The 22246-nt window shown below is 42.3% G+C and overlaps 1 protein-coding gene across 1 annotated transcript in view; it reads left to right on the forward strand.

The window, feature by feature from the left end:
* Window positions 1-1491: 1491 nt before the first annotated feature.
* The window catches only part of MACROH2A2 (macroH2A.2 histone), a 35778-nt gene continuing 15023 nt past the window's right edge, over window positions 1492-22246 (forward strand). Inside the window, exons 1-5 of the mRNA XM_084635599.1 lie at window positions 1492-1655; window positions 10496-10732; window positions 16947-17053; window positions 17810-18007; window positions 20789-20899. Coding sequence (XP_084491725.1) covers window positions 10561-10732; window positions 16947-17053; window positions 17810-18007; window positions 20789-20899 — 588 coding nt within the window. The 5' untranslated portion in view covers window positions 1492-1655; window positions 10496-10560. The remainder of the gene's footprint in view (window positions 1656-10495; window positions 10733-16946; window positions 17054-17809; window positions 18008-20788; window positions 20900-22246) is intronic.

A 22246-nucleotide genomic window follows, 5' to 3' on the forward strand; every position in this document is an offset into this window, starting at 1 on the left:
AATTCACACACAGGAGATTATAAATCTTTGGGTGAAATTCTGCCCCTACTGAAGTTAATGGGAGTGTTATCATTTACTTCAATAGGATCATAATTTCACCATTACTTCTTATATGATGCTTTATATATTCACACTGCTGTTCAAACATTAAGCAATCGACAATTTCTCAAACTCAATAAAACCTGTCCTGTGCTCTTGTTCTCATGAAGGTGTCCATGACAGAACAAGTAGTTTCTTGAGTTGAGAAAAGTATTCATTTTCCACAAACCTTTAACTCAAAAATAGTTTGTTCAATTATCCCCAATTATGCTCCTTTAAATCTTATACATGGAAATACTACTGGTGACTCCATCTTCATGCAAAGACAAACACTAATAACTATAACTGCAATCCAGCATGATTTTTGTTTTATATAATCCATTTGAATGGCATTTTATGATAGCATACACTGCATCTATAGTTTGTACATAATCCAGAATACAAAAATATGTATATAAATGAAATAAGGTGGAGAAAATTTATTGATACAAATAAAATGGCTCAGCCTAATTACAGAAGTTTCTGGTGCTACATAAGAGCCCTAGATTTTTCTGTTCCAGTCTCCCCCTCTTTTTGCATTGTTACTACATAGCACCTGCCTGCTGTTAATCTAGAGCCCTTAGGAAACATTTTCAAATGTTGTTATATTTTCTTGTCTCAAAATAGTATTTTATAACCCGTCTTGTTTATTTACAAAAGGTGTGTATTGTATTATGGTTAAACAATGCTGCCAACTCTTGTGAGTGCACCACAGGTCTCACAATATTTGTTGCTTTTTGAAAGCTCCAACTCCTCAATTGGCATGACTGAACAGCTCCGCTTTCATTTTGAAAAAAGGCAAGCCTGTAGCTTTGGTGGTTATGGCAACAAGCTTGAAAATACTAAATCCTAAACACTTCCAACACCACAGGACAAATAAAAAGAACCCCAAAAATTTATTTTTAAAAACCATCATGATTTTAAAGCCAATTTTGTGATATTTGAACATTTAGGGTTGACAATACCGCATACTGACCTCATGCAATGCCCAAAATACTCTACTAGCTGGATGATCACTCTACCCCACATTTTGGGATGAGTGGCTCCATTAATGCCAATTGGGGCACCAAACCTATCCCTGGATCTGGGTGCTATGAACCAGCCCTGGATATGATTTAACGTCGAACCAAAGATGTCATTTAAAGGACCCCTAAACCTCACAATGGCGCCAACTCTCCCTGCCCACCCCCTTGCCAGGCCAGACTGTTCCCGCACTCAGGAAAGCCGCTTTTACTGATGCGCTGACCCCCGGCACCCCCGCAGCCAAGGCCGGGGAGCCCTTTCATCATCAGCGGGTCGGTTTTGGAAGGCAGGAGCCAGCGGGCCTGGCCAGGGAGAGGGGAGAGGCAGCGCGCTGTGTGAGGGCGGCAGGGGCTGTTGCAGGCAAGCTGCAGTGACTCCTCCTAGAGGCGGTATGTGGAGAAGAAGGAGCCCCCCCTCCGTCCCCCTCCAGAGCTGCCGCCGCCATTGAAACATACAATACAAGAGAAAGCTAGCGGCAGGCGAGAGCAGCCCAGGGGAGTCAGCGGCAGCAGGAGCTTCCCGAGGCGGGGAAGGCGGCGGCGACCTCCGGGCAGGTGAGGAGAGAGGCCCGGCGGGTGCGGAGCCTTGCGGGGGGTGGGGCATGGCGAGGAGAGCGAACGATCGGGCGCTCCGTCTACCCAGGCTCGCCATCCGCGGCTGAGGCAGGGCGGCTGCCCCAACGCGCTGGCCCGGGGGGGGGGGGGGGAAGGAAGGAATCCTCCGAGCCCCGGGGGCAGGCCGGCGCGGGGGCCGGCACCAGCCGGGGGCCGACCCGAGGGAAAGGCCTGGCCGGGGGCACGGAGGGCCGAGGCGGGTCCCAGCTGTGGGAGGTCTGGGCGCAGGGTGGTGACCGGACCCCGGGGACGCGGAGCCGGCGTTCTGCAGGCTGCGCTGTGCGGCGCCAGGAGCGGTTCCCAGCGGCGCGGTCCGGAGGGGGTGTGCTCTCTCGCTCCCTCCCTATGTGACTCTCCCCGGGGGAGTGGGGCGAGGCGAGGGCACTCCCCCTCCGCTTCCCTTTCCGGGACACCCTTTCGGTCAGAGCCCGGTTAATGGCAGCCTCCATGGAGCTAAGCTTACAGCCCCCCCTTCCCAGCGGTGCTTTGGGGGCGGGGCTGGCAGCCGACCGGCACCGGAGACTCGATCTTTGGGGGGTTTGCGCGGGAAGATTCCTTCCCTCCGGCGGGCGCGCGCCCTTTTCCAGCTCCCTCTCCTCTGGAGCGCGCCCCAGTGGGTCGCTTGTAGAGCCCCGAGCCGTTCGGAGCGCGCCTCATTCCCAGGGCCCCCTCATGCCCTAGTCGGCGCGCGACTTTCACCACCCACGTCAGAGAAGATGTCCTTCGCCTGTCCGAGGCGCTAGCACTCCGGTCAATCGCTTCACACCCCCCTAGTTCTCCTGCGGTGCGCGCCGGTGCTTTAATCTCAGGCTCGGCCAATGAGCGCACGCACCATGCGTTGGGGGGGCGGGTCTGTTGTCTGGCGAAGAGCGCAGGCAGCCGAGTCGCGCGGGAGGTGCCGGGGAAGGGGCCTTGGCAGTTTGCATTTGAAAAAAAAGGCGGGTTCAGATTTGACAAAAGGCTGCTGTTGGACTAGAAGCCCGGCCCCTTAAAGAGACAAGCGTCGCAGAGGCTACCGCGGGGAAAACAAAACAATCTCAGCCCGACGCTGCGGCGGGGAGACGGCAGGGCCTGCTCGAGTTCGCTGGGCCGGGTCCCCGCCTGCGCTGAGCTCGGACCCTGCGTGGGGTAGCTCATCGAAACATGTCCTGTGCAGAGGCACATTTGGAGCCGCGCCGAGAGAACACCCCGAGGATCCGCCTGCGCTGGGATGCCCTTTCCACCAGGGCAGCGTGCAGGGCGGCCGCATGGGCTGAAAACGATCCCCCTATTCAGTTGCCCTTTGTGGCAGAGCTGCGGCAGCTGCTCTCTTGTCTAATGTCTATATTAGCGTGTGTCACAAACTGCTGCCAGCCTCCTACAAACTCACCTGGGGAAAGGGAGGCCTCATTGCTGGCTGCTGATTATCTATCCTCTGGTCAACCACATTCATCAACTCCTATTTCTCTTCCACAACCCCTCAACTCCCACATTTTGCTTCATCTCCATCATTGGGGTCAGAAATTTGCCTGCCACCAACTTCAAAACATCTCAAACAGTCACAGTTACTCTTGTGCTGAAGCTCCTACTGACTCCATATTTTCTAATCATTACTCTCATTTTTGGCCACAAATAATGTCACAGAAATAATATTTCACACAAATATTTATTCCACTGCAAATAAATAATGAGTTATGAGAGCAGTGGGTCTGGACCCAGGTCTCCCACCTCCCAGGTGAGTGCCCTAACTACCAGGCTACGGAGGCCTTCTCTCCTGGTGGCAAAATGGCCCTATATTTATCCACAGTGGAACAGCTTCCACAGGAGAGACTGAGGGAGCCACACATCAGAATATTTGATTCAGACTCCTGTTCAAATCCTTTCTGCCCCTGAGTCTGAGGTGGGAATTGAATCTGAGTCTCCCACATTCCAGGTGAGTGCTCTAACCACTGGGATAAAAGTTAGGTGGAGGTACCAGTGCCCATCTTTGGCCATTTTCTGTGGAGTGACGCAGATGCTTTGCAAAAGCTTTGCTCATTCTCACAGCAAATGCCTCCCTGCAGCCTAGACTCAGACGCCTATCTCCATGAGAAGTAAGGTGGTTAGGACACACCCTTCTCCTCAGTATCTCACATTAGCTAGCTTAGCTACTGTGGTGGCTTTTGTGTATTACATTTTTAGGCACCTGTCTCTCCCCATTCATTGCATAGGGAGCCTAGGTACCTAAAAATCAGGCATGGCCATGCTGAGCGCAACACTAAGCGTTGCAACCCCTAGGTCCCTTTGTGCATCCGGGCCATGCTGCCAACTCTAAAAATTAGGAAGTGGAACGAAAAGATATCTGGAATAGCATAAAAAATTGGAGAATAGGAAAAAGTAAAGTGGAGAAGAGGAAAAGTTCAAAGTGTATCTGAATAGGAGTGAGATTTTGTAGTAGATTCTACAACAGACAAGAAACCTGTGAAAATTTAACAGAAAGGGAAGATATTTTCCTTTTTGTAGGCACCAGTAAGAAAAAAACATTATTGCATGTACAGGCAGGGGCTTGGAAAGCTAGGACAACTAAAACCATTATTTGTCTGAAAAAATGTTTACCTACTACTGCTTCACATAGCAGCCAAGATTACCATATCTAAAAGTGATTCAAAAATATTGTTTTCATTTTGCTTAATATGTTTACTTGTTTTTTTCACACCCTAACTGACAAAAGTTTTCCTGACAAAAGTGCTAGTGTAGACATAGCCTACGTCGTAGATGTAGATGCCTGAGTCCCTTTGTGGATTGGTGTCTACATTTTCATTTGACACTGTAGTCACTGTCTGGGACAACGTTTCTATACCCAGTTTGACTTCTTGAATGACTTCTTGATTTAGTTGGGGATTGGTCCTGCTTTGAGCAAGGGGTTGGACTAGATGACCTCCTGCGGTCCCTTCCAACCCTGATATTCTATGATTCTAATGTTTTTCATATCCATCCCTAAGTAGATGAAATATGGCAGTACATTCTTAGAGGCAACTTTTGGCTGTGATGTTGGATGCTGCAATGCATCAATAGCATATGCAGAGAGAGGAGTGTAATGGGAAAATGCCTCTTTTGGGATGAGGCAGGTAAGAGTCCTATAAACTCAGCTCATGCTGGCAAAACAGCTTGAGAAACAGCAACTCAGAGCTCACTTAAATTAATATACTTTGATTGGAACTGGATGAAATAAAGGGAAGTCCTACTTTTATAACTGAAGCTTTGGTGCCACAAACATATGTGCACACACATGCAAATCAGGTTGATTTGTTTTAGTGGTCATGGTGTTGAGGGGTAACATCACTAGCTAGAGCCAGGCATGGTACAGGTAGATATGTTTAAACTTTCTTTACTCCATTTGGCCAATGAACCTCAGTTCTGACCTATTCTAACACCTCTTTCATGTTCAGGTTCTCACATGAAAAAAAATTCTTTAGAATAAGAAGGAAAGAGTGTTGTAATCCGAAAGTTCCTTGACAGTTGGGAAACAGCTGTTGGAGAGAAGTGCAAGGAACAGTTGCACAGAAGTATATGACAGTTGTGGGAGAATTAGGAAAAAGAATGATCAGGTAAAGGGAGAGGATGGAAAATTAGACACAGTGAGGGAAGAGGGAGTCAGGAAAATAATTTAATTGCACAATGAGAGCACATATATAATGTAATAATTTCTCTCATTACTTTGTAGTCAAGTACTTTTTCATATCCATAGCTCTATCAGTGTGCTTTGATCTTTTAACATAGATGCTGAATGCAACCACAACATTTCTGATGGGCCAAATCCTGCTCCTATTGCAATTTTGTCATTGACTTAGAAAGAAGCAGGATTTTGTCCTGCAAAAACAATGGAAGAGAGATCAATGTAATGTGAGTTTGAACTAGATAGATAGGTTTCAGAGTAGCAGCCGTAACCATTTGAATGACAATTATCACAAGAACTAAAAGGATGTGTTAGAGAGATTATTCAATGTTATAAAATAAAGTGCTGAGTTTAAGATTGGCTTGTCACAGATTAAATAAATTTGGCAGTTTCATTTTAGTTTTTATTGCAGTATACTATCTCATGTCCTCTTTTGGGCAAGATAATTTGTAAAGTAGCTTATGTAATACTCCTTCCATCTTGTCGGGGAACTTGCTTTCATCATTATTTTGTAAAAAGCAAAAGTTTACTGAACAGTCACTGGACCTGAAAACACAGAACAATTACCGTGGGGAAATTCTGTTAAAATGTTGTGAAATAAAATTGCAAACCTTTGTGCAGCACTGCTAAAGTTCAGGATTGAGGTGCAGTGGCACAGTTGTGTGGCAGTGTATGGATGTTTCCTGAAGCCTGGCATAGTGTTTATCACAGTATTGCATCCGTCACCAAGATATCCCTAATGCAATTCATCCTTTGCTGCCAGAGTGTTAAATTCAGCCACAGAATTAAAAAGGGGGCAGGAGGGGGAAAAATCAGTTAATGACATAATAAAATAGCATTGTTGTGGGGGGGGGGTTATTTTTTCATTTGGTAGCCCCATTACTGACTTTTTAGTGCAAATGTTTATCCAGTAATTAGATTTTAGATCAAATGGCAATTTTATTAGATCCCAAACTACAGCACTTGATTCAAAACTGGTAATTATTTAGGATCTCATAATGAGGTCATGTGTATCTTGAGTTCTTAGTATGTCTGTTTACCAGGCTATTAGTTTATTCTCCCTTAGTTTTCGTTACTCTACCTATATAGTAAACACATTCAGAAAGGAAAATCAGCAGTATGGTGGACAAGGACAAACTGGGAGTATTTTAGACCACTGTTGACTGTCTGGTGTTTTTTTTTCTTAGATGTGGTATAAGTGTAGCTAGAATTCAATTTAGATTCTCAAAGAAAGTGTACTTGATTTCCTGATGAGCAGTTTTTTTCAACATCTAGCTAGTATTGAACGGGTGGACTTTTTCATATAGTTATTCGCTTGGAATAAACAGAAGAACTAGACCTGGATTTCAGTGTTCTCAAATGGATTTTAAATTTGTCTTTGTGGTGCAGTGATATCAAAGGCTGTTAAGATCCTGATCACAGTAGCACAATATATTATGTTGTTATTTCCGGTTACAGTTTTGTCCTTCACTCCCAATCTGTCAGGGACTGCAAGAGCTGTTGAGGCAACAAGCTTAGCTCCGGCAATGAGTGAACAGCACATGTTGCAAAGCAGTGCCCTCTCCTCAATTCAAGAGGTCTGGGGTTTCATATGCAGCCCTCCTCAGCAAGTTTGGTCATGACAATGTAGGACCTTAAATTACACATGTAAAATGGGAAAAGATCAGTGTGTCTGTGGCAACCCCCCTTTTAGGGCATAAAAACTGAAAGCAGGCTGAAAAATGTGGGTGTTAAAAAGTAAAAAGATTTGAAGGGAGTGGGGAGAGAGTTCTGTGTTGTGCCTTCATCATGCTTTGGAACTCAGAAATGCTCTTATCTCCAGCCATGGAATAGATTTCCCACAGTGCCTCACTTCATGTCACCACAATCCTTTTCAACTTAACTTTTTTCTTGTTCCATTGTTGTGAATGCATATAAGAGAAATTCTGTGCATATGCCTTCATCAGCAGAAGCATCAGGTGCTGCAGCCAAATTCTTCATATACTTCAGTAGAGTGGCACTGCACTTACTGCGGTATAACTGAGATCAGACTTAGGGCAGGTCTACACTACAGCAGGGATCGACACTCTGAGATCGATCCACCAGCGGTCGATTTAGCGGGTCTAGTAAAGACCCGCCAAATCGACTGCAGATTGCTTTCCAGCCAATCCCTGTAGTCTACTCCCGACGAGAAGAGTAAGGTAAGTCAACGGGAGATTTTCTCCCATTGACCCCCTGAGGTGTAGACCCCACGGTAACTCGACCTAAGGTATGTCGACTCCAGCTATGTTAATCACATAGCTGGAGTTGTATAGCGTAGGTCGACTTACCGCGGTAGTGTAGACATAGACTTAGGCAGTAAGTTGGACAGCTATCTTTACAAAATTAAAATGTAGCAATTACTTGACTAAAAGCTGAAGCTGTATCTGTAGCTAAAAGCCTTTTATACTGTTTTAAGTAAAATGGCTGACTCCAGAGCTGTCATAACATTTACCTGTGAAACTTGTTTATTGTTTCCACAAAACAAGGAAGAAGGAAGGAGGGAGCTAGATTTTATTTTCTTTGCTCCTAAGCCTAGCCTAGATTGGCTCTTCCCATGGAAAACTTCTGCAGAAGGAAGCCAGAGGGGCAGAAAAACTGGTAATCGTTCCCTTTAGGGCAAGAGATGAGGGACCTCCTCCCAGCTCCATGGAGGTTGGCTCCTCTGGCTGCTCAGTAGCAGATGTGAAGGCGACCCAGAGGAGGGTGTTAATACACCTCTGACCTATATAATTTGTCTCCCAGAGTTCCAGCTGAAAAAGCAGCAGCAGAACAAGGAGGGGTGGTTCTGTGGAGTACAGCCTGTTCCCTCTTTCTCCCTATCTCACCTCAGTTCTACCTCCTGAACTTAATGGACCTCCATTCACATAAGACACAGCAAGAAGGATAGTGTTACAGAGGTTGCTCTCACTCTCTGCCACATGTAAGGGAGGAACGCTAAATATAGCCTTGGCAGAATTTGATTTTTTTATATCATTTCAGTGGATAAAAATCAATGCTTATTTATAACTTATTTTTATCAATTTAAATTTTCACAGTTGCAGGAAATTAGGGGGAGGTGTCAGGCAATATTTATGAAGTGACAGTAGACGTTGAGATTCAAAAGGTTATAGTTTTATAACTGTTAAAAGACAAATTGTCAATATCACATGTCAAAACATACACGGTAAATATCCTTAAATGAAACTAATATGTTCTCAGCATCATATTTCTTACTTTGCCTATCTGTAAATTATGGATGGAAATATTTTTCATTGGTTTGCATATGTATGTTGAAATCAATGTTTGCCAACATTCACTGATAAAAATCGAATCCTTTCAAATTTACTATGTCATTCACAAGGGATGATCCAGCTCCCTGTAGTTATTATAGGCAGAACAGACAGTGATGCCTTTAGTTCAGCTTGCCTTCCACCCTAACACCCTGCTTTTGTTTGCCTTTAACTGCCAAACTTTATCACTGGGGCTGCAATTTTCCATGCTGGTGTCCACCTCAGACTGGGTTTTTAACAAAAATGGTTCAGCCATTTTAGAGAATGAGGTTAGGGGAGAAATATGTTGCTTTGCGCTTGTTAAAAAAATACTTACAGCCTTTTAATTGAGAAACTCTAGTTCCTCCATGCTTTGAGGTATGGCAGGAGGATTGCTGTGGTGCCAGGAGACCTTTGAAAATCCACCCAACTTTGACCGAACCCTGCCTGATTTAGTGCACAAGGTAGATGGAGTTCAAGGAATGAATCAGGGTTGAGTAGTGAATGAGGTTGTTGTCTGTAGGACCCGGCCTCATTTGTTGTCACAGTGGGAAGGTGTGTAGTGAATGAAGCAGGGAATTGCAAGAAGAGGAAGGATGGTTTCATGGTTAAGATAGTTGAATGCCATTTTTGAGAACTGGATTTTATCTGTATCTGCCGGAGTTCCTATGGAATGCAGGGCAGGTCACTAAAATTAAAATTTTCCACAAGTGGCCACTTGTGTGTTCCTCGCTATCTGAGTGCCCAACTTGATTGAGACACTGGGGCCTCATTTGCAAAAGTGCTGAGCGCTCACAACTACAAGTAAAGTTCATGGGATCTATGCTTTGAACATATGAAGTACTATAAAAATACCAACTACTCTGAAAAAATCAGATTTTAAGCATCTAAATTTGGGCACCAAAATTAGTGGACATATTTGACAACATCAGCATTAATCTCTCAGTTCCCCATCTGTTAAATGGGAATATTACCACTCCATCTGATATGTGTGTTATAAAAAAATTCATAAATGTTTGTGAATCACTCAGATGCAATGACAAGCGCCATAAAAAAGCCCGTACAGAGGTTTTGAATGGTATGCAGTAATTAAAGCATGTATTCATACACTAAATGGTGAGGATAAAAAGAAATATTAATAGCTACCCATTCAGTAAGCATTGCCTTTTTTGTGTACGAATGAGACAGGGGCCCTAAAGGAAAAAAAAAAAAAGTATGTGGCCATTTAATGCAAGACTGTATAAGAATGTATCCACATAAGGCAGCTGAATTAAGTTTGCATGGGCAACCTCACTTCTGGCATTCCCTAATTTTTGAGTGTTTTACTTTGCAACCGTAATATTCTTTTAATGTAGTTTATTTTTATGTAGTTTTATTTACCATAACAAAAGGAACCAAATGAAACTTTCTTAAATAATGATGAGTGTTACATGCCTATCTCCCACCACGGTATGCTGAAAATATCCCTCTCACTTTGTAAATTGATTTTAAGACATTTAGCAAGAATGAAATCCTTCCACTGCAGATGCATCATTACCTGCTTTACACAACAAAGAGATGTTTACAGATATATTGAATAGCAACAATTTTTTTCTATATTATAATTAGTTAATGTGCATTCAATTTTCTTCTATTCCCCAAACTGCTCTTTCTGATCTATTTCTGTCTTAATGTACAGTATTCAAAAGAACACAGATTATAGTGTTTTGAGTGCTCAGATTGTATGCTGTTTGATAAGTGATGCTTCTGCTTTAATATCTGTATTTATTGTGGCCAGATCAATGGCTCTATGAGAAGGCACTAGCAAGTCTATATTGATACTGTTCTGTAGAAGTTTCTGCTATACTCACCATCAATCCATCTCTTTTCCCTTGCAGCTTTTGTGTAGGTGCAAGTAAATAAAAACTTTCTGTCAGCAAATTGAAAGGAATATAGCAGCAAGATGTCTGCCCGAAGTGGGAAAAAGAAAATGTCCAAAATGTCACGCTCAAGCAGGGCAGGTGTTATTTTCCCTGTGGGGAGGATGATGCGCTACTTGAGGAAAGGAACATACAAGTACCGGATAGGTGTTGGAGCGCCAGTCTACATGGCAGCTGTCATAGAATACCTAGCAGGTAAATTAAGAGCCTCATTTTAGAAGTGCTGATCATGTACAGAGCCAAGTGAAGTTAATGGGCTATGCACACTTCCGGGGTGGGGGAGCTGGGGGCAAACAAGCTCTAAAACAGTATAGATATACCAAAATGCATTTAATGGTTTGAGGTGGATTCCTTCACATATTGGAGCAGCAGGGGCAGCATGCTTGATCTCTATGTGGAAGGATTGTGTTACTGTTCTGCAATGATCTCTTTGCCTGATCTAAAAGTGTGATGGGCCATAAAGGGAGTTGCATTCAGTACTTTTTTCACAAAAGAGAGACCAATATGATGATGTAGGACTTTGAGAGAGTTGGATGAGTATAACAGAAGAGAAAAAATATTTCACATGTTACTCTAATAGCATGTTCTAGTTCAATTAAACTACATTCTCTTTAACTCCATTTACCCTTACAAAAAAAAAAGCCACAAACACAAAGAACTTGTTAAAGTGGCTGTGAAATTTGGTTTTGGTTCAACTTTGTTATGAAACAGTTTCTGCTTGATTACGTTGCCAGAAAACAGACAAAAACCCAACTACCCCTACCACCCATCACCATCATCACCATCTTTAATGATGTTAGAGAATGTGTTTTAACTTTAGTAAATAACTAAGCTTTATGTCCTACCATGAAATTGAACATAATTCACCAAGGGTGGGGGTGGAGGTGGGGCAGGTGACACATATCGCTGTTGCTGCACTGGGTTTCCCCTATGAAGACATTCAAGTTTATATTCTTATTAAGACCTAGAAGAATTTAGCCTCAGTTTCACCATAATATAAATTTGTCCACATCACAAAATAGCCCCTCAGCATAATGTCATTGTACCTATTGTGGGGAAGTTCTCAGGTTGGAATTACAGGGATGTCACCGTTGAAGACTGAGGTGTATTCGGAGATCTGTGAGGAGTCTGAGGCCTGGACTGGTTGAGTGTGCTGCAATTCACAATTACAGTTTATTGCAAGAGCTGCATGGGGGAAACTTGCATGAAGCCTGCCCTCCCACATAACAGCATATGTGTCTGTAGCAATGCCTATCTAGTCCCTTTTACACATATTTGATGCACCCTCTGTTACAACTCCTCTATTTGTCAAAAAAATCATAAGGAATAAGTTTCCTTTTCAATGCATAATACAGAAGGATTATTTTGAGACATTGAAGAAATAAGTAAGACTAGATTTCAGGTTCTTGATTATGTATAACAGGAGGGAGCAAAGTGCTGGTGACACTTACGTATTCGCCATAAAGCAATTCTGGAATCAGAATTCACCTTTATCTAACACCGTTTTTGAAGTTAGAATGAAAAATATCGTTTATATGATACAAATACAATTAAGCTTAAATAAAGCATTTCTGTTCACCTTTGGCTCATCCAACTGCAAGAAATAATAAATTCAGAAAAATAAGTTAAGAATGAAATACCACAGGTAGAGGATTCAACTTCTAGAGAAACAGACTCAAAGTCTGAAATGGTGATTGTGCCTTCCTCTCTTTCGTTTTCTAATAAATTATCAGTTAAGTTGTTTGTTCCAGAATCTTTTTAGTGTAGACTTTCAAGTGTGCATACATAAATAAACCCATACTTACACAATCCTATTTTATATATTAAGGGAACATCATTTCCCTGACCATTGTAGGCGCCGAAATCCCTCTTCAAAGGAGCTGGTGCAGTTATGCTATACAAGGGCAGGGGCATGATTTGGGAAGACCTTGCAGAGTGTACTTAGCCCTCTCTGGCACGGAGCATGGCTCTAAGGGGATACTTGCATGGCTGAGAGGGGGATTGGGAAGAGTGGGGCCAAAAGGATCCATTGTTACATGGAGCCTCCAATCTCTCCCCCTCCGCCCCCCCCATCGCCTAGCAGCTGCCTTGGGCCTTCTGAAGTTGCTGTAGTCATTAGGCTGGAATAACTGCTCCACAGTGGCTCTGCTGACTCCCTACAGCCTGGGAAGGATTCCTTCACCATCCCCTTCTCCATAGAGATCCCCAACACTCAGATTAGTTTTTTGGCTTGGCACTTGGGGATTTTCTCCTAAAGACTTAATCCTGCCCTGATCTGTGGCAGCCTTTACAAGGAAGTAGGAGTGCGACATACCTTGCACAAGGGGCTTCCAGCCTTGCAAGGCAGAGTGGTTTATGGTGAGCTGTGATCATGTGCTACTAGGTACTGTTTACTTGTCCTTTGAGCTAGAGCAATTGACATATTGGCTCTGTTGATGGCTAGTAAGCTCAACATAATTTTAAATAAAAAGAAAAGGAGTACTTGTGGCACCTTAGAAACTAACAAATTTATTTGAGCATAAGCTTTTGTGAGCTACAGCTCACTTCACAATAGCTTATGCTCGAATAAATTTGTTAGTCTCTAAAGTGCCACAAGTACTCCTTTTCTTTTTGCGAATACAGACTAACACGGCTGCTACTCTGAAACCTATAATTTTAAATATTCACTTGAGAGTGGTTGATATACATGGGTCTATCACATTTTGGAAAACATAATCAATTAGTCAAGTAAATCGATAGATTATAATTTATTTGATACTCAAAAATATACAAAGGAACGTTTTCAGAAGGTTGATTAGACTGAGATTAAATAAACAGTAATTGAGAGATAATATATCTGTCAAACAGAGAGGAGTAGCATTTCAGCATGTTGTTTAGGGCATTAAACAAACATCTACTCTTTATTGATACTGGCATTTCCAAACCTAAATTCCTGCACACACTGTTAGGGAGTTTTATTAGACAGTCTTATGAAAAGGGGTAGTTTAGCTGAAAAAGGATACTATAATTTCTAATGCTGTTATTGTGGTAACTTCTAATACTCAGACATGAAATCCTATCTATGTTTTCAGGATGTCTTTGGAAACTAGATACTTCTCCATGAACCTGTCATGAAATAAGTAATTATAGATGGGGCTAGTATTATTATTAAGACTGTCTGATACTTCCCAAAGTTATAAGCAAATGAAAACAAGGATTTCTAACAGGAAACTAACTGTTTAGGATGAAGTTTTCCATGCTGGCTGCTGCCTCTAACTGAATTGTTTTTTTTTATTTCAGCCAAAATAATTTATCCATTTCCAAGGGGGGAAAAAAGTGTTGTTTTGCCCATGTTAAAAATCATGAGACCTTTTTTTTTTAAATGCTCTAGTGCTTTGTGGCAGGTACTTGAGATTTGGCAGAGGATGACCTTTATGTCAGGAATGTGCCTTTTGCTCTCCCTGTGAAAATTTGTCCAAATTTGGCCAAGTTGTAAGCCTTTGAAAAAACTGAAGTTTGCATATACTCAGTAGAAAGGTCTTTGATTTTTAACAGTTAAAATCCTTGTAGAGTCCATCCTTACTGAGCATGCTCCAGTCTCACTGCTCCTGCATGTGACTGTACTGCGCATGCACCATCCCCACACTGTCCCTGAGCCTGCTACTGCCCAGGGCTACAGTGGCTCAGAAGGACTTTCCCTGTAATTGCTGCTCCTGACCAGGGTGAAGCTGGGTACTGGAACTGAGAACAAGGAGCCTGTCTCTCCTGTGCTCACAATGATCCCTCTGCTGGTACCCAGGCTGTGGAGGAGGAAGTCATCTGAGCTGAATACAGAAGGGACAAAAGCTGGACTGAAGGAAGGAGGGGGAAGAAGTACAGCAGAACCCTGTCTATCTGATCCAATTGGTACCAGAGCCAGATCAGATAATAAAAAATTCAGATAATCCAGAGAATGGGAAAGTGCGAGGCTGCAGCACCATCTAGCAGCCACAGGAGAGATCTCCCACTTCTGGACCTGTGTGCACCAGTTGTTCAGTTAATAAGGAGAGCCGGATAATGGAAGGTCGGATAAATGGGGTTCTACTGTATATTGGGACAAGCAATCTGGTGAGACTGGGACTGTGGGGGGGAGATTGGGACTGGTTAGGATAGGAGACTAGGAGCTGGGAGAGTGAAGGCAGACTGGGAACAGCTGGGCAAAAAGATTGGGACTGGAAGTTGCGGGAAGGGAGGTTTGGACTGGTTGAGCCAGGAGATGAACTAGAAGGAACTGGAGGGCAGTTTGGGTCAAGGAGCCCGGGGGAGATTGGGATTGGATGAGGAGGCCGGTGAGAGAGACTGGCAGCCAGTGTTTAAAAGAACATTATTAAAGTTGCAAAGTCAAGCAATCAGAAGTTAGGAAACACCAGAATGAAGGTTGCCTGTGCAAACTAAACATTCTGCAGGTCCCCTGCCTCCTTCCGTCCACAGGATGAACCTGCACTGGGATGAAGGTATATGCATAAGGGGGCCAGATTAAGGTTGCATCAGCTGTCTTAATTCTAGCATCTAATTCTTGAGTGCTTGATTCTGCAATTTTAATAATGTTCTTTTAACATAGGGTGTGTTTAATAATTTATATATTAAACAGCTGCTAATAATGTTTCACATAACTCATTACTAATAATTCCAAACAACTTTTAGAGCTTTAACATTCATATTTTGCTGCTTAGGGTTTATTTTGTATACTAAGAAGTAGTAAAAACTGGAGGACAGGCTTGCAGTATTGAAGGCCTCTTTTCCTCCTTTGGAGTTAAACCTCCTGTCAGAGGTGCTGGAATAATTTTTATAGTGAGGTGCTGAGAGCCATTCACCGAAAGAGTAAACCTGTATATGATGAAAACCACTTCAAGCCAGGAGGTGTGGCAGCACCCCTAGTTCCAGCACCTATGCTTTCTGCTGTTGTTCCTGAATTATAAAACAACTAGTTTTCCTATAGATTTCCAGTGAGTTTGCCTTGGAGATTTTTGTATTTGTACCTCTTGCAGTTATTTTTTTTTCTATGAGAAAAAAGTACAATGTCACAAATGAAGGACTGATGCAACTGAGACTTGAACCCCAGTTAACAAAAGAAAAAAAAGCAAGAGAAGAGCGGGACATTGGACATTCTGAAAATGAATCAGTGCTTCAATATTTTTATGCTTGCTTAATGCAAAAAGATACCCAACCAAACAACTCCCCCCATTAATATACTAGTAGAGGTACCTGCCCAAGGAACAGGTTCTTCCTGTTTTTCACTATATACAAAGTTAAATTTCAGAAGTTAATGAGTCCCACTGATTGAGTTGAACATCATTTTATAAAAATTGTAGCAAATCAAGAAAAATCACATCTGTTTGTGTGTTACATCTAGATAAATCACAAAAAAGGTAACTGAGGTTGTAGGTCACAGCTGAAACCTTATTGCAAATCTAGAGAAACTACTTTTCACATGAATTGTGGCATAACCATCAATCCCTGAAGTTTCAGGAAGGGATTCGCAACTGACAGTTCATGCAGTCTGAATCTCTAAGTTACCTACTTGCATCCAAACCAAAACTCTTCCTTATGTAAAATGAATCTTTACACAGCTTTGTCAGTGCCCCTCAATCTAGACTTGTAGTATTTCTGTTCTATTCTACTGGCCTTCAACATAATTCTATCAATGCATCTCAGTCCTTGCCAGCAGCACTTTTACTTGTCTAGTCCTAAGAATCCTCACTATCAAGACTCTCCTTACTATACTTTTGTTTTTTCCATTGGATGCTCACACTGCTTTATTGTTTTAGGATTACGTGTGAATTCTGGGCTGCTGACATATTTTGAAAGAGCATTTTAACTTGAGATTTGAAGAAAGCAATTTAGAATTACATGAACCAATTTTTAGCACCCTAGCTTTTTACAGTGTCTGTTTAGAGAAGTAGGAAAGGATCACAAAATATTTTTTGTAATTTTACATAAACATTGACTATTGTTTTGTTTCTATGTTTTTCAGTAAGGAGTGGTGAATTTTTAATAAAAAGATTTTTAGCCCGATTTTCCTTTACACTAAGGCCACTTTATACTGCTTTGGCAATGTAAAGTGGCATTAGTGTAAATGAAAGTCAGGCTGTTTTTATCTTGAGAACATTTGCCACCATAATAGGATAATTTCTAAGTAGATCAAACCTAGGATTTCAGTTATTTGCTGTTGTGCCTTTAAAGCCAAACCCTCTCCCCCCACCCACCCCCACACACATCTGGAAATGATACCTTACAGGAAAAGTTGGTCAGAAAGATGCTGTGATACTGCACATCAGATTCTAGGGTGGGGAACAAGATGCTTGATTATTCTCTGAAGAAAGCTTGCACTGCAATTTTGCTAGATTTGTTGCTTTTCTGTTGCTGATTTTTACCCCCAATGTGTTTGCAGCTGAAATACTAGAGCTAGCAGGGAATGCAGCAAGAGATAACAAAAAGGGAAGAATTGCCCCCAGACACATCCTCCTGGCAGTTGCTAATGATGAGGAACTGAACCAGGTATGCTTTCAGTATTTTAGTGTATGGTTGTCTGTACACTGTAGCTCAAGTACAGCTGCCATACTTAAAGTTTAGAAACAGTTCAGTGTGGTATTCAGATGAGTCCAAGATGGTTCCCACAACAGAAAATGAAACAAGAATCTGTCCGCCAACATAAGAACAAAAATGACTTTTATGCCATGGACTCTTATTTGTGTAAGGAATGGAAAAGGACACTGTAACTAATGCCTTGTTCTTTATGTCTTAAATGGCCCCCTGCATGTTCTGTCAAGTGATTTGCCAGCAATATATGAATGCGTAGTTGACTTTATGGACGAGATTTTATTGGGTGTACTTCAGGACCCCATTCATTCAGTGGTCCCATAAATAATGCCAGAATCTATCATTGTCACTTAGAGTTCAGCAGTACTCTATCTCTAGTTTATTAATCTGATCCATAGCTGAGTTATTTTTTATACTAGGCTTGCCAGATGGAAAATTCCTTAATTGCTTTTATGTCTGTAATTCTGTATCCCTAGCCAGCATCCTTTAATTTCAGGCTATTTACCTTTGCTATTAAATAATTATTGTGAAGTGCATTGTTACTTTTGTATGAGCATTACAGTACAAATTCAACAAATAGAATCAAATGCGTGTTTTAAATATTGTATACTCTGCTTGTGTATAGTGCAGTGTAGTCTGTGAGGACAGTTCTAGTCAAGAATGAGGGATTTTAATCAGATAAGTCATGCTTCTTTACACTGCCTCTCCCTGCAGTTGCTAAAAGGAGTGACCATTGCAAGTGGAGGGGTCCTGCCCAGAATTCAACCAGAGCTTCTTGCCAAAAAACGAGGTGCCAAAGGAAAATCTGAAACTATCCTTTCCCCGTCTCCTGAAAAGAGAGGGAGGAAATCCTTGGTGAGCAAGAAGAGTGGAAAGAAAGCAAAGGCTACCAAAGCCAGGGCACCCAAAAAGGTAAGCAGGAACTAGGTTTGGTGTTTTGGAAGGTGGGAGAGACTGGTTGAATGAAGAATGATACAGGGGAATAGGAGAAATTAGATGGTTTCCTTCCCATTGCTTATTAGTTGATTGGTATCTTGTTTGTGACAACTGGAAGTGGGAGGTAGGGGTTGATAATGAGTGAGAAGTACATGGTCCAGGATTTTCTCTCAAAATAGCAAAAGTGAGTGGAGAAATGAGCCATCAGTTTATTTCCATAATGAGCTTCCAGAATCGTGGCAGACAGTGTTCAGAGGATACTTTTCAGGTACATTCACATTACCTTCTACGATACCTTCACAAAAACCTATGCAGTCACTAGGATCCTGCAACAGCTTTGTGGAAAGGATACTCTAGCATGTAAAATACACTTCCTCATCCCCCACCCTTATTTTTTCCACCCTCCTTCCCAAGAAGCCCGACAACAAAGCAGCAGACCATCACTACCCTCTAGCTGACAACTGTAAAGTTTTCAACCATACTACCATAACAGGATTTCTGGTTAAGATTTCCAGTGGTCAGAGAACTTGTCCTGACATGGGGTCTATACTTGGTGCTGAACAGTTTGCATTATTTCAGCCGTTTGTAATTCTCTGAGTAATGTCTCTGCGTATTCACATCAGTCTCCATCTTCTCCTCTTACCTTTTGGTCTCTTGCTGGAGACATGATTTCAATGCTTTTTAAAAATATATATATATATTTTTAATTGCAATTACATCTGTGAGAAGAATGAATGGGTTGGAGGTTAGACTGCTAAACTTTCCTTCACTCTCTAGGCCATGGGGACAAAGCTGTCCCGTATCCCCACCCAAAGTTTTTACCAAAAGTAGTCACCATGAGTGCACCCCTTTGTGTTAGAGTGCAGTGCTGCCAGAGATGCTTATTTCTAACACTCCTTGCAGACCACTAGTCTTTGCACACTGGTCACCTCTAGGGTCTTCTTTGGCTTGGTCTTCTCGTCAAGTCACTTAGAAATTTAAAACCCATTCCAGGGTAGCAAAAGGGTGCAACAAAGGCCAAGTAAATCTTTAAACTAATAACTTTTCCTCCCCCTTAGGGTCCACTGAAGTGCTCTTACTGGACCTACCTCAGGGCCTCCCCCACAGAACCCTAATCTGCTTCTGCAGAGTTTTGTCTTTGTTGCTTTTTGTCTAGCAAGTTTTTCCCTCCACTGACTCCCCTTTCTGGGGACTGTAGTTGCTTCCCTTAAGGATCTCCCTGCCAAGGCCCTAGTTTAAGTCTCTCCACCACAGGAGCCTGCCCTGCTCCCTGTATGTCTCGCAGCCTGCAGGAGAGTCCTGCCTTCTCTGCAGTCTCTCCCCTCTTGAGCTTCCTTAGTATGCTTATAAGGTCCAGGTATCTAGTGGATCATCACCTACCTCTGTCCCTGTCTAGCAGGAGGCTATCAGTCAATCACCCCACAAGCGGAGCACGTATTTAATTGGGTTTTTTTCCCCATTGCTAGCAGCTGAAGGGGATTCTGAGTTCCACCTAACTCAAAACATTACTCTTGCAGTCTCATTTGGTTTTTCTTTCCAAAACCTAATGAGACTACATACTCTGCATGTTAAGAGGTGTTTGAGATTTTGTTTGGATAGGACTAAGTCATTTAGGTCATCACTTAGACTTTTTGAAGCCTTGGGGGATAAATGTAAAGATAATGCCGTTTCCGTACATCATCCGTTGAAATGGATGAGATTATGCACTTACATCTTAGCCAGAGTAACAGAACCTGAGAACTTTAGGGCTCCCTCTACAAAGGCTACAGTGGTATCAATTCATCCTTCTTTTATGCTTTCATCATAGAAAACTACTAGAGCTGCTCCCTGGAGTTCTGTTCACACCTTTATGCAGCACTGTGTTCTTGACTTGGCGCTTAGATCCAATACTTACTTTGCAATCCTTGTTTAATTAGGATTGCTCAGCTCGTCTTTGGGTTTGTACTGCTTGCCATACTGCCAGAGCTGGGAACATGCAGCGACCACCTCTAAGAAGAAAATAGAATTACTTAACAATAATTGTAGGTCTCAGAGTAATACCTCTACATATTCACATCACTAGCCACCTTCCCCTCTTACTCTAAATTCTACATTCTCAAAACTCTGGGGTTTAGCAGGAGGAGTTGAGGTGTTGATCTACTTGGCCTCTTACATCCTTTGGTCTGAATGTTCAGAGCCATGAAGGGCATGGTTTTTTTCCTAGAAGATTCCTGAAGCTAGGCTGCACCAAGGGGTGCATCCCACAAGTGTGAATTTGCAGGTGCAACACTCTTCAAAAACTACAGTTACTGGTGAGTAATTTTTCATCTAGGTCATCAGTTGTGTGATGGGTAATTGTGTGATAGAAGTGCCATTGGATTATGATTTATTTTCAAATTCTAGTGGCTGCTCCCAGTTTTTCCATATAAATTAGAGCATTTAGCTATGTTATTTAGTTTGAATACTCATAAATTAATGCAGCATAAGTAAAATAACAAAAACAAAAATCCTCAATATGCTGCAGACATATGTATGTACTACTAAACCTTACAGTACCACAAACCTCCACTGTGCTCCACCTTTAACTTTTACTATGTTTAGTAAATAGTAGGGAACTCTTCTAATACATAACTTTTGGGTAGTAAAAAGCTATGGTTTAGTTGTCATCCTGTGAAGTTTAGATGAAAAGGTTGTTGCTTTTATCTTTTGAAAGATTATAATCACAGCCTTCTTTTTCCTAACTGTTATTGCTTCATTTTGCCTTCTGTCCCCCAATAGAGCAAGCAGAAGGAGAATGAAAAAGAAGGGGCCTCAAATTCAACATCTGAGGATGGACCTGGGGATGGATTCACCATCCTGTCTTCTAAGAGCCTTGTTCCAGGACAGAAGGTAATAGAAGTCAGAGAACAGATGTTATATAGTAAAATATGATGGCACCATGGAGTCTAAAATCAGCAGAAGTATATTTCCCATCCTGCATGAACACAAGCTCTCGCCCAGCATTCTGGCTCAGTTGTTTGGGATTTAAAGATGGATCCAAACCCCACTGAAGTCAGTCGGTTTTGGATTAGGCCCTTATAAGATTTGTCTGCAGACTGACGGATTACAAGATCAAGACTGGATATTCTTTCTTCCTGGTGAGAGTGAAATGATGATTTGGGTCTCCCAGTATAGCTATGGGGGAAGAGGAGGGCCATGTTTAGTTAAGGCCTGGCTACGTTGCTTCTGGTTGTCTTAACAAACTATGTTTAATCTTCCAGCTAAAATGATTTCTAACAGTTTCGCTGCCCAGAATTCTAAAATGTTTCTAACAGGATTTTACCATGTCCACATTGTCCAGCTAAACTGTCTAACAAAACTCTCTCCTTCCTCTTTTTTTCGCATAGTGGTCAGGATTTTTTTTAGCTTCCTTAACCTCTTATTATCATTCTATTTGAAAGATACTGCATAATTTCTCACAGACTTAACTATGGAGATATCCTTCAAGCTTTTTCATTTTAAAGGGTATGATCTTTCAAAGAAAAATATATTTCATGAAATTTCTTCTGCAAATCCCCCCCCGAAGGAGTTGCATGCCTGCCTTATGAATCTCAGAACCTTTTAAAAATATTCAATCATTGGAGCCATATGTATGCTTTGTCAGGGCCTCTTTGGCACTGATTCCATTTGAGATCAGCACCTACGGCTGTTGGCCTGGACCCCTTAGGCACAGGGACCATATGCAAGTCTTGTGCATTGGCACCAAGCCAATAGCACCTCTCCCAGGTTTCAGTACTCCAGTGTCAATTTGGTTTGATTCACCAGAAACTGGACATGTTGGCTCCCACTCCTTCAGATTCGTCAGTTCCTGCTAATCCGGTGCTTTAGCATATGAAGGGGTAGCCCCAATTTACAGATTGCATACCACAGCACATAAATCTGGCAGGTTCTTTTGGAGCAATAGTGTAGCTAAGTGGATGAGCCTTGGCTCTGCTCTGTTTGACATATGGGTCCTGTTCCCAATTCCACCAGATGTGACTTTGTGCAGCCTCCCATTTACTTCTGTAAAATGGGGAGGTCTGATACTTACCCTGCTACTAGAGTAGAGTTATTAGGCCTTGCTCAATAATAACAGTTGTGAAGTGCACAGAAGTCCACTCAGTGGAAATTGGTAAAAGTCACAGTTTTCTGGCTACCAGCCCCGCATATCTTCCCCAGACCAAAGGGCATTTTCAACAGAAGAAGAATCCATTGTGT

The sequence above is a fragment of the Lepidochelys olivacea genome, assembly GCF_965140295.1.
Source record: "Lepidochelys olivacea isolate rLepOli2 genome assembly, chromosome: 7".
In the NCBI taxonomy this organism is placed as follows: domain Eukaryota; kingdom Metazoa; phylum Chordata; order Testudines; family Cheloniidae; genus Lepidochelys; species Lepidochelys olivacea.